We start from the raw sequence: 12,977 nt of genomic DNA, 5'->3' as shown, positions 1-12,977 counted from the left end.
GTGTAACAAAATGGTACTTATATAACTCTTTTTTTTTTTATTTACTTATATAACTCAATAAATATATATCAAAATTCAAATGTGCCTTTGAATTTGTCTTAAACATTGGCACGAACTTTCTGGACAGCCCGATAGAAGAAGTTAATATTTGTTTATTGATGTCGATTTCAAGGTGTTTTCCGCTCCCCAGGTTACCGTGCAATGGCAAACAGTAAAGCCACCGGTTCGGCGGTTGGCAGCTGTGTTTTGGCACGTGATCGTTTCCAACGGTTGCGACGCGCCATGTGTGACCCTTGTACGCACCCTTAGTATGTTTGCAAACGTGTTTGCGTGAAGTATTTCAGTGCCGTTCGAGAAACTATCGGAACATGGGTTTGAAACTGCGTCGTTTCTTCTTGAGATTCTGGTGAGTCGCTATTTTTCGTTTATATTAAATGTCCGGCGAGCTTAATTTTGGTTCAAGAATAAGCAATTAGTCTTGAGTCACATAGTAAGTTACACAGTTAAGCTAAATAGAATCACAGAGTCAGTATATATAGAGCAGGGAAGACAGTCTGTAAGTGGAATCTTAGAGGAAAATGTCACTAATGTAGAATATAAGATAGACATGTTTTTGTTATTTTCTATTATAGGAAAATGTTATTTTGAATATAGTGAATGCAAAGTGAAAATCTATTCATGAGGAATGGGTCAGATGTACAGGGTGTCACAAAATTATATGTCCCGGTCACCACAGCGTGATTGTACACCTACGATTTAGTGGAAATTGACATAAAAAACTCCACGCAAAATTGACCTCGAACTTAAAAATCAAGATCAATTAAACAAATTTTGTTGTTGTTTTATCGTGTTTTACTGGTCATAACGATTAACTTTGTGAAAGAAACCATAGGTCCAATCTCAACCGTTATCTTAAAAAATGATATTGTATTTCTTATCATTTTTGCAGCTTCATTACTTGTAAATAAGACCGATAAAAGACTTCAAAAAAGTAAAAAAATTACGCCAAGTACATGAAAAAGTGGAGGACTCAAGGTGTTATCATTGAAAAATAGAAGATTCCCATAAAAAACTACAAGAAAATAGAAAAAAATGTGAAATCGACATAAGCTGTCAGATGATTTGCCTAGATTTCCGCGGCCTAGAAGTCAAATGCTTGGGGTGGCCAGGCAAGGCATTCTTAGATCATCAATACTCATACTTTCTCACTCACAGACATTTAGGTCATTTGTCAATTTAAAACTCTGACGATATTATGAGTACTCTTTCATTGTTTTGCGTTTTAAAATAATTCTTATTCATCGACACCTTGACCTTGCCTGGCCACGCCAAGCATTTGACTTCCAGGCTGCGGAAATCTAGACAAATCACCTGGCAGCTTATTTTGATATCACATCTTTTTCTATTTTCTTGTAGTTTTTTATGGGTATCTTCAATTTTTCAATGATAACTCCTTGAGTTCTCCACTTTTTCATGTACTTGGCGTAATTTTTTTATTTTTTTGAAGTTTTTTATAGGGATCTCACTTCTTTTTACAAATAATTTATTATATAGAATATATTTTAAATTTATAAAAATAAAATTGATATTTCTGTAAACTCTACATAAGAAGTCTAAATTATCATTTGTTTCTTTAATTGAATAGAGTATAAATAAAGGGAGAGGGGATAACAAAAACGAATATATATATATATATTTCATATAATTTATTAAGTGTAAACTCTTATTCGTTCAATTTATAAAAAATTATATATACCTACAATTTTTTTCCTTGCTGCAAGAAATTTTAATGTTAAAATAACTCCAAATAATTTTAATGTGAAAATGACTCCATTTCTATAAACTCCGCATAAAAAGTCTAAATTCAAAACACTTTGGTGGTATGGATCTATATTAAAAACAGTTTTCTGTATGAATAAAGGTATCTCGCAATTCAGATTTTGACAACTTACCTTGTAGTCAAGATCGATCAACACTTTACAATTCTGGCTGCAATTTTAAACTCTACGTATAGAGCTAGTGCATATTCATATAAATTAACTAGATATTATTTAATACTTTTCACTGTACCTTTTTTTAAGTCGGTTAAATTTTTTTTCCAAAAAATTATTTTATTTCACTCTTTTTAGTGGCAATCTATAACCGATAGGTTTCATGCAATAACAACAGTTATCAGCAATATACAGGATGACCCAAAAACGTTGGATGTCCTTGAAAAGACTTGTTCCGCGGGGGAGGGGGGGTTGAAACAATTTTTCCTTAGCGAAAATGTTGCTTCGTTAAGGAGATATTCCAGAAACAGAAACTCCCGACCAATCAGAGCGCGAGTATGCCGGTGCAGCGTCTGCGAAGCCTGCGTTACCGCAGGCGCTCCACCGGCATACTCACGCTCTGATCGGTCGGACGTTTCTGTCAATATCTCCTTAACGAAGCCTGGAACAACATTTTCCCTAAGAAAAAATTGTTTCAAATCACCCCCTCCAAAACACCCACTTCAAGAACATCCAACATTTTTGGGACACTCTGTATTGTTGCAAATGGGATTATCAGGAATACATATGAAAGGATTGATTGGGTTTGGTAAATTCCTTATTGAGCTACACCAGAGCGTAGCAATTTTGCACCAACAATGGTTTTATAATCAATAAAAGTGTCCATAAATTTTTGCAAATTGGAACATCACGAATTCATCTATCATGAAACGCGGAAGGTTCCATCGCGCTCGGTAATTTCCTCACCGAGTTACATCATATAATAGGAATTTTGTGATAACAATAGTTACAAACAATACAGAAATTCATAAATTTTTGCATCTGTGATCATTGCGAAAACCTCTCCGGCAGCAAAATGTAAGGGGTTTCATCGATTTCATCGGTTTCAGGCCAAACATACGTGAAATAGTACGCTTTTTGCGATAAAAAGTGATATAAAGTGGTAAAAAATAAGACAAGGACAAATGTTTTGCTATGGGACCAAATGGCAAATGCTCTTCCAGATGCAAGGAGTTTGAATCCGATTGGTCCATCCGTCTCGGAGTAAGAAACAAGACAAAATGTTTCTGTTTAAAAAAAAGAAAACAGGTAAAAAATGACAAATCACAAAATGTTTCTTTTACGCGACCAACTGGAAGAAATATTCGACAAGATGCAAGAGGTTTCACTTCGATTCATCAAGCCATCTCGGCGTAATCGGTGAACATACCTAAAAAAAAAAGTCGAATTGAGTAAACTCCTCCTTTTCGAAGTCGGTTAAAAATCATGCTAGCCTAATCGCCCTGTCCTCGTCTCTCCTGCAATTGTTGTATCGCCCCCTCTGTCCTTGTCCCGGAGTTTCCTACTTTTTCCGTGACTGTCGCTGAAGTCAATTCGGAATTCTGTTCTGGCTCATCAATTCGACATGTATATTTTTTTTTAAGGTATATTCACCGATTAAGCCGAGATGGCTTGACCAATCGAAATGAAACCTGTTGCATCTTGTAAAGCATGTCCCCCTGGTGGTCCCTATCAACAATTTTTTCGATTTGTCATTTTTTACCCGGATTTTAAGCAAAAAAACAGAAAAATGTTACTTCGAGACGGATGAACCAATCGGATTGAAACTTCTTGCATTTGAAAGAACATTTGCCATTTGGTACCATAACAAAACATTTGTCCTTATTTTGTTTTTTACCACTTTATACCACTTTTTATCGCAAAAAGCGTACTATTTCACGTATGTATAGCCTAAAATCGATGAAACCCCTTACATTTTGCTGCCGGAGAGGTTTTCGCAATGATCACAGTTCCAAAAGTTTATGAATTTCTGTATTGTTTATAACTATTGTTATCGCAAAATTCCTATTATATGATGTAACTTGACGAGGGATATACTGATCGATATGTAACTTTCTACCTTTAATGACAGCTGATTTTATGCTTTTCGAATTTGCATAGATTTATGAACTTTTTTATATGTTTACAACTATTGTTATTGCAAAGTTCTTATTCTTTGATGTAACTCGATGAGGAAATTACCGAGCGCGATGGAACCTTGCACATATAATGTCAGATGATTTAATAATGCCACCATTTAGAAAAGTTACGAATGTCTGAATGTTTATAACAATTGTTACTACAAAATTCGTATTATTTGATGAAACTCTGCAAGGAATTAACCAATCGAGATGGAACCTTCTACATATAATGACACCTGGTTCTCGTTTGCTGTTCCCATTTGGAAACATTTTTGAATTTTTTAACGTTTATAACAATTGTTTTTAACAAATTCGTAAATAATGCCTCATTTTCCGCGCCTCCCCTCCCCTTAAAGGCGGCAATTTTTGTCGCTGCTCCTCGAAGACACCCGAACCATCACTCGAGTAAGTCGCGCACGAATTTGAACGAAAATGTCCGACGGTTCCCCCACCACAACCGTTACCTGCTCGTTAGTCGCAGCTGGTCGCGGTTCGGCAGTCTTCGAGAGAACGTCGTGTGGAATGGTATTATCTAGTACGTGTTGCTTTTGCGCGTTTGATTCCATCGGTTTCGCGACAGAGAATGCATTTAATCGATGCGAACAGTTGACACGGTTCATGAATACTTGTAAGAACGAAAAGTGACGGTGTGAAGTGGAAAATTTGTGAAACCGGTGACTGAAAAAGTGGTGCACGTTGAGAAATTGGCATAGGACACCTGGTAATTAGGATGAAAACGTGGATTTAATTTACGAGGTAAATTTATAGATTTTCTTAAAAGCGTAGTGTTACTTAGAATATTAATTAATGTGAAAGTACTGCACCGAAGTTGAAACTTTATTTTTAAAGAAATTCTGTATATAAAATTTTCCAATGTTTACCTTTTGGAATTTATTGACTTCGTTGCTGGCTGTCTGCTTATAATTTGAGGAAACAGAGGTATAAGGTAAACAAGGCTTTTGATATATCCAGTGTGTAGAAATAACGATAGGCGAGTTTTGAACAGAAAAATAATTGCAAATTCAATTTTTAGAATTTTTTCAAATTGTGTAGCAGTAAAGAAACTTTAATGAAATAGAGTATTGAGCTGCCCAGAAAGTTCGTGCCAATGTTTAAGACAAATTCAAAGGCACATTTGAATTTTGATATATATTTGTTGAGTTATATAAGTACCATTTTGTTACACGACCTTTCCACCTTTTGAGGGATGCACCCATGTTAATTGTTTTCAACCATTTCACTATAAACAGACGTGTAACACCTACCAAAAATCGGCATGGACTTTCCAGACAAACTAATACTTGTTACTTTGTTGACATTCGATTCTTAAAGTCTATGAGTCATACAGAGATAAGAGTTCTGCCATATTATCGCACCCAAATGTATAAATAACTCAATGTTACGTCTACTTATGCAAAGTGCAAGCATTCAAGTATTAATATTTAGTTGGTAGGAAAAGAGTATAACAACAGCGTAATACATTAGTTAATTCTACGTAGTGCATTTGCATTCATACAGAAATTGGAGCAAAATATTTTTTAAATGGTCCTTTAATTTTTAAACAATCTTAGACAGTATTTGGTTGAATAAGGTATTTTCTGATAAACATGAACACAATTAAATTCTTGACAGAACAGTGATATCTTGAATTATAGCTTCGTTTCATGGGATTGTTATCATTGAGATAAGTCTATAGGAATTAAAAGTGTTTTAACAATCTGTATTAAATATACAGTGTGTTCTGTATAAAATACGTTGCTAATAAACGATATTAATTCTTTTTCATTATTTGAATAGTCATAAAACTGACTGTTGCTGGGGATTGTTTTTAAAAATTTTGCATCGGCAGCAAATATTTGGTTTGAGTTGACCAAATAATCTTCTTGTTGTTTGAATAAACAAAAATAAATAAAATTGTATTGCGAAATACGATAATGGAATTCATTGACAAGATATGAAATTCAAAATGTTCGAGGAAAACCGTAATCGAACTAAAAAAGAAATTGCGGTTAATTTTGGAAGAAAATTAATCACCGTAAAAATATAAGTAAATCGGTTAGGTATGTTTTTCCGGCGGTTAGCGTTGGCAAATTTTTATTGAAGTAACGACTAATCAAATAGAGAGCGACTCGAACTCATCTGGCATTTAAGATTTCCCTTTTAGTGTTTCTGGTTTCAAGAGCCATAAACGTCGCGAATCTCCCGTTGGTATGAGAATCAATCAGGCTCTTTTGACAGCGTGTTGGTTAGGTAACATAGAGAGAGATATAAAAAAAAGAAGTGTTATGTAACGCCGAAGGCGCGAGGAGGTACCGTTGGGTAAAATAAAAACGGTACTTCAAAAATAACGTTGTCTTATCGGGAACAAAGAGGTCGTGGGACTTTATATGGCTCCAGAATTTAATTCTTTCGGATTGAGGTCGGTTCTCTCGGTTATTTAATTAGCATAAATAATCAATGGAGACCTGGATAGATCTGCGATGGAAGTTTAATGTAGAAATTTGACCTCGCTTTAGGAGTTCTTTAATTGAAATACGATTTGCAAGAAATTAAGAAATCAGTGTGTTAAATAGATTCCTAGCAAATGTGAAAGTAAAATTGAAGCGGCGATTGAATTATTAGGTTTTACTGTTTGCTGTTCCACGACCGGGTACGTGAATATTGTAATGTTAGAGTAATGCATTAAGCATTACAGTTCCGTTACAAATTATGAAATTAGTAGGAAATGGAATATCGTTCCATTATGAATTAAAAAAGGATTAGGTAATGGGCCAATGGTTGATTACAAATTACAAAATTAGTGGGCAATAGATGACTGTTCTTTTACAAATTACAAAAGTAATACGTAATGAATGATTGCTTTATTAGAAATTACAAAATTAGTAGGAAATGGATAATCGTTCCATTACAAATTACAAGAGTAATTCTATTAGAAATTATAAAATTAGTTGTAAATGGATAATCGTTCCATTGCTAATTAAAAAAGTAATTCTATTAGAAATTACAAAATTAGTAGGAAATAGATAATCATTCTATTACAAAATAAAAAAAATAGGTCATTAAAGTAATAGATCAGTAATATCATCAAATATTTACGTTAAAGTTTCTCCTAATTTTTTCGTTTAATGTTTGGTCTCCTAATGCGGTTACTCCCATTAAGAGATCCTGAGATAGATGTCAAGGAAGAACTTAAGACGACTCGAATTTACCTATCGCGAAATTTGCATTGTAGGGCTAGTAACGGTGCCATTCTACTCGTCCCCGGATGCGTTGTATGCGAATTGTAACCACGGGGAACAACTAATTCCTGACCTTGACGAAATCCAGAAGCATTGAAATGAAAACCACGTGGCATGCATACGAGCACGTATGCCACGCGTTTGCTTACATGCTTATATAAACAGATTACACAATCGTGCATTTTTGCATAAATCGAAGTACCACGCCACTACGTTTCAATCGTCGCTTCATCCACTAACAATCGTTAAAGCATCGAATCGTTTGCTGTTATACTTTGAAATTGTATGTCCAGCGGAACAACGGTAAGGTAAAGTTAGAAAATCTGGACCGTGAAGGGTTAGTTTCACAAAATGAACGAATACATGGCCAGTGGAAAATTGATTTAGAGCAGAAGAAGGCGAAGCGATTAGAAAGGCCGGAATCATATCTGAGATCATTCGAAACAGTATGAAAGGCGATTAACGAGTCGCTAATTAAAGCCTTACAGTCTCCTCGGTTCTTTCCTTCTACGATCCACGAGTTACGCCATTATTATTGCACTTGGTTTCGTTTCCCTGCCTCTTCCGAGGATTCCGTTTACAGCGATTAATGCGGGCAAAACAGTTTCGTGTTAACGGATTCATCGCAGTGGAATAAGCGGGAAGAAACGTTTAGTAAACCAAGCCGAGAGCAGAGAAACGAGACTCAAACTTCTCCAATTTGTAATTCAAAGCGGTCATGGTGGAGTAAACTGTGCAACATGAAAATACGTTGATTTGAATAACGGTTGGGATCAATTTTGCTCAGCTTTATGTCCATCCCCATTACTTCTGTAATTTGTCACGGGCCAATAGTCCGTTACCCGTCACTTTTGTAATTTGTAATGGATCATTGGCCCATTTACTTACTACTTTTTCAATTTGCAATGGAAAGATCATCCATTTCTTACTAATTTTGTAATTTCTAATAGAATTACTTTTTTAATTAGCAATGAAACCATTATCCATTACCTACTAATTTTGTAATTTCTAATATACCAATCATCCATTACGTATTACTTTTGTAATTTGTAAAAGAACAATCATCTATTGCCTATTAATTTTGTAATTTATAATAAAGCAATCGTCCATTACGTATTACTTTTGTAATTTGTAAAAGAACAATCGTCAATTGCCAATTTTGTAATTTGGAATGGACGATTACCCCATTACATATTACTTTTGTAATTTGCAAAAGAACTAATTGCCTACTAATTTTGTAATTTCTAATAAAGCAATCATCCATTACGTATTACTTTAGTAATTTGAAAGCGAGACAAATTATTCGTCGTTATTCTTTATTGCTACATGATAATTATTCGCGGCCGGAGAATTAATAATGGTTTGGTATAGTTAGAAGAGTAGTTTGTAGCACGTTCCTTAAAGCGACTCCTTCATTGTTCGAAGTTACTGTATTATCGCTATCGCGGGTAAACACAAGACGATACTATTCATTTCTCGACTCGAACATCTCGAGATAAGCGATAACACTCGGTATAGCGCGCCATTATCTTGGCATTGTTCGACGTTGAATTCCACAGTGAGATCTCTCTTTTAATCCCTCGTAATCGTCACATGTGAATTCAGTTTTCAATTCCTTATATAGTAAAGGAATAAGAATATTTTATTAATGGAGAAGATAATAAAGCATCGTTAATTTTATTTCAATCCTGCAAAGAAAGTGATAGTTTGTTAATTTTGTTTATCATAGAACAAGAGAAATTTTGATCGATACTAAGAGTCTACATTTTCTGTTAGATTTTAATGTGTCAATTTTATTCCTCTTAATGCATTGTTGCATAATTCATAGGGGCATAAATCCAAGTGCTAGTGTCTGTTTGATGTCCTTATCAGTCTATTTAGTGACGTCAATTGCACATCCTTAAGGCGCCTCAATGCAGTGATAAACATATAGTATATAGAACTGTAATCGCATGTCGTAAATTTAAATTATGGTATTTACGCATTTCGTCTCCATCGTGGTTACTTCATTCGTATTTCCATGTCGACTCCAGAATCGCTACACTTGAGAAAAAGTGTGTTAACTGCTCGCGTGTCGAATAGTAATCAATGATACATAGTTTGCAATTCTTATTGGTCAGTTGCAACAGATTTACAAGATTTATGCAAGACCTAAGGCGTGTATACGTATTAATAACGTATTTCTATTGAATTACGAACGATATCAAAATAATCTTACTCTGAATGCTATTGCAAATATTGTATTCTCAAGATAAATATCCAATCTCTGGTGCAACTACAGGGTGTCCAAAGAATGTTGGATATTCTTGAACGGGGTGGTTCGGGAGGTGTTTTGAAAAAACTTTTTCCTTAGCGAAAATGTTGTCCGAGGCTTCGTTGAGGAGATATTAACGGAAAACATCGACCAATCAGAGCGCGAGTATCTCCGTGGAGCGCTCGCGGTAGGTGTGACTACGCGCTAGGCAGCCGCTCTCGTACGCTACCGCGAGAATACTCGCGCTCTGATTGGTCGGGGTTTTTCGTTAGTATCTCCTTAACAAAGCCTCATACAACATTTTCGCTAAGGAAAAAGTTGTTCCAAATCACCTTCCGAACTACCCCTTTCAAGGACCTCCAACATTTTTAGGACACCCTGTATAAACAATCTAATCTCTCAGAAGTTGATGTTACATAATAATAGAGCAAAATGGATCTTACACGCTTCAGTAATGTAACATAAAACATAAAATATTGTGTATGTATTACTTATTAATAAAACGGAAGAAACTTTTGGGACAGCCTAATATTACTGCGAATATAATAAATTCCTATTCCCAGTATCGAATTCCTGCGATAAAGTAATAGGTGCATTGGCTATCGTGACTTCTGATAGCTGATAGATACACAATTTTATTGATAAATACAGTAAAGTCTCCTTAAATTGCACAAGCTCGGGATTAAACTTGAGCGTTTATCGTAGAGTTCGTAAATTTCCTGATGTTTGCCGACGAACTTGGAACGTAGAAAAGGACAGCTAATAAAGAGAACGGAGCGAAAACACCGAGGTATGTCGGTGAAACAATGTAACCCAAGGATGAAACTTTTTTATTATTAAATTTTTTGTTGTAAAACTTTACCATCATATTCCCGGCATTTTTCTGATTAAAAGGAGACCAAACACGAGATAATTCGTAACATATTTACTTGTAACAACTTATCATATCGTAGAACGCTAACTAAAAAAAGATGCATGGTAAATATCATCCGATAACAGATTCTCTATAATTTGCTGAAACACGGGAGCAAAAACGACGAATTACATGTAGAAGAATCAAAATTTTAAACAGACCTGGTAGCCGCCATTTTGAAAGAGAGGTAATGAAAGAAAGAAAGGAAGATCCGAGAGTCCCCGGTGCGGCAGAAGTTAAAGGACCATATGTCGGCGAGACACACTAACGCAACAAGTTTTTTATTTTTTACTTTTTAGAAGTGAAAATTGTACCGTCGTATTTGTGTTATTTTTCCAAGTAAAATGATACCAAACATGGCATAATTTAGTGCATATTTGCGTATTTTACGGGCCAAAGGAAACAAATCATTTCATTTTTAAAATCAACAAATATGTACCAAATTATATCATGTTTGGTGTCATTCTTATCAGAAGAATGTTACAAATATAACGGTATGCAAGACCTAAGACGTGTATACGTATTAATAGCGTATTTTTATTGAATAACGAACGATATCAAAATAACCTTACCCTGAATTGCAAATATACCTTGATATTGCAAATATTGTATTCTCAAGATAAGTACCTAATCTCTGGTGCAACTACAGGATGTCTAAAAAATGTTGGATGTCCTTGAACGGGGTGGTTCAGGAGGTGATTTGAAACAACTTTTTCCTTAGTGAAAATGTTGTCCACGGCTCCGTTGAGGAGATATTAACAGAAAACCTGACCAATCAGAACGCGCGTATACCGTTGGAGCGGCCGCGATACCGTACGAGAGCGGCCGCCTAGCGCGTAGTCTCCGCCTACCGCAGGCGTTCTGCTGGCATACTCGCGCTCTGATTGGTCGGGGTTTTCTGTTAATATCTCCTTAACAAAGCCTCGGACAACATTTTCGCTAAGGTAAAAGTTGTTCCAAATCACCTCCCGAACTACCCCTTTCAAGGTCCTACAACATTTGTGGGACACCCTGTATATGATATACAGGGTGATCCGCTCGCTAGTAAACAGAATGGACAACCACAACAATAGTTGATCGTCATAAAGTCTACAATGTGTCTACTAGCAATCGGATCAACCTGTAGTGTGCTTAGTTTTAAAGTGTGGAAGCCTTATTCAGTGTGCAGTATAAGAAACTCTTGGATTTGATGTCATAAGTGTTGTCATTTGGGAAATAGACATGGTGCGCCTAAGAGTTTACAGAATTAATCCTTACTTCGGAAAGTAGGGTCTGCTAAAGTGGTTTATTTCTGAAAGTAAGTAGGAACTTTAAGCTTGAACTATCTCAGAAGACACAAGTGTCATAGTTTTAGTTATCATTTATGGAGATCAGGTCGAGGACTTGGAAGGTACTTTACGTACAAGATGTAGGGACCCAGAATTAATTTCTGCGGCTAATATATATAAAGAAAAATGTCGGGTTACTTCTTCTCTACCGTAATCGAAACACGTTCTAGCCGGCCTCGAGTCGTATCGCTTCTCGCCGACTTGTTGCTTTTAGCTAATCGGTTTTTAACGAAGCCCACTGGGCGGACAGAACTCGACACCGGAAACATTCCGATCTCTAAAAAGCACTAGTGGCCGGATGATCACCAGGTTCAACCTTGGGCTCGGTGCGCGTTATCGCCTTGCCGAGAACGTGACGGTGAAAAAGAGGAAAAAAGGTGAAATGCGCTGACCGGACAGCTGCGCGAGACGCTCGCTTCATATGTGTACGTCTTGAGCAGCTTTATGGGCAAATTCTCACCGCTCGACCTCCAACCACTTGTTCAACGACCTTCGAGTTTGTCGATCTTCTGTCGTTCAATCATTAGCCTTGGAGGAGCACAAATAAATCTATGTCAGTGTGTCATTTCATCCTTCGAAAAACTAGCGAAACGTCGAGGAGTATCGTATTGAAAGAACTTTCTTACTGTCTAATTTAACACGTTCACGACGATGTGTACCACCAGTGGCTCGCGATTGTGTGTCTATTATATGGCGTGTACCACCGCGCCGCCCCATGGCGAGACATTATTACAATAAATTATTACATATACATACAATACATACAAAATACATGTAAGTCCCAAATTCTGAGATTTCAAAGGATTTCAGAAATAAGGGTGAAATAAACATATGTTTGATGCAGTAACAAGCTGTGTAAAAACAACTTCAAAAAAGTAAAAAAATTACGCCAAGTACATGAAAAAATGGAGGACTCAAGAAGTTATCATTGAAAAAAAGAAGATTCCCATAAAAAACTACAAGAAAATAGAAAAAGATGTGAAATCGAAATAAGCTGTCAGATGATTTGCCTAGATTTCCGCGGTCTGGAAATCAAATACTTGGCGTGGCCAGGCAAGGCATTCTTAGATCTAGAGACGCGGCGGCGTCTCGACGCCAAGTACATGACAAATTATGCGCCACCGTGTATACTAGCGCTGGGGCTACCACGTATCTTTTACTCGTAAAACTGCGATTCCAACCTTACCCGAAACTTCTGTCATTAATATCTCGTCACGCCTGCTGTATTTTCTAAATCTAAAGGCATTTTTCTGATGTAAATCGCATATAAGCTTTCTAATAAAACCGAAAT

The 12,977-nt window shown here is 36.1% G+C and overlaps 1 protein-coding gene across 1 annotated transcript in view; it reads left to right on the top strand.

Moving 5' to 3' along the window:
• The first annotated feature begins 308 nt into the window (after positions 1-308).
• LOC128892985 (uncharacterized) overlaps positions 309-12,977 on the top strand; it is a 66,091-nt gene continuing 53,422 nt past the window's right edge. The window contains exon 1 of the mRNA XM_054153677.1: positions 309-406. Coding sequence (XP_054009652.1) covers positions 369-406 — 38 coding nt within the window. The 5' untranslated portion in view covers positions 309-368. The remainder of the gene's footprint in view (positions 407-12,977) is intronic.

Source organism: Hylaeus anthracinus, unplaced genomic scaffold (assembly GCF_026225885.1).
Source record: "Hylaeus anthracinus isolate JK02 unplaced genomic scaffold, UHH_iyHylAnth1.0_haploid 2, whole genome shotgun sequence".
Lineage (NCBI taxonomy): Eukaryota > Metazoa > Arthropoda > Insecta > Hymenoptera > Colletidae > Hylaeus > Hylaeus anthracinus.
The sequence above is the reverse complement of the archived record's forward strand: the minus strand, read 5'-3'. Positions and strand labels throughout refer to the sequence as shown.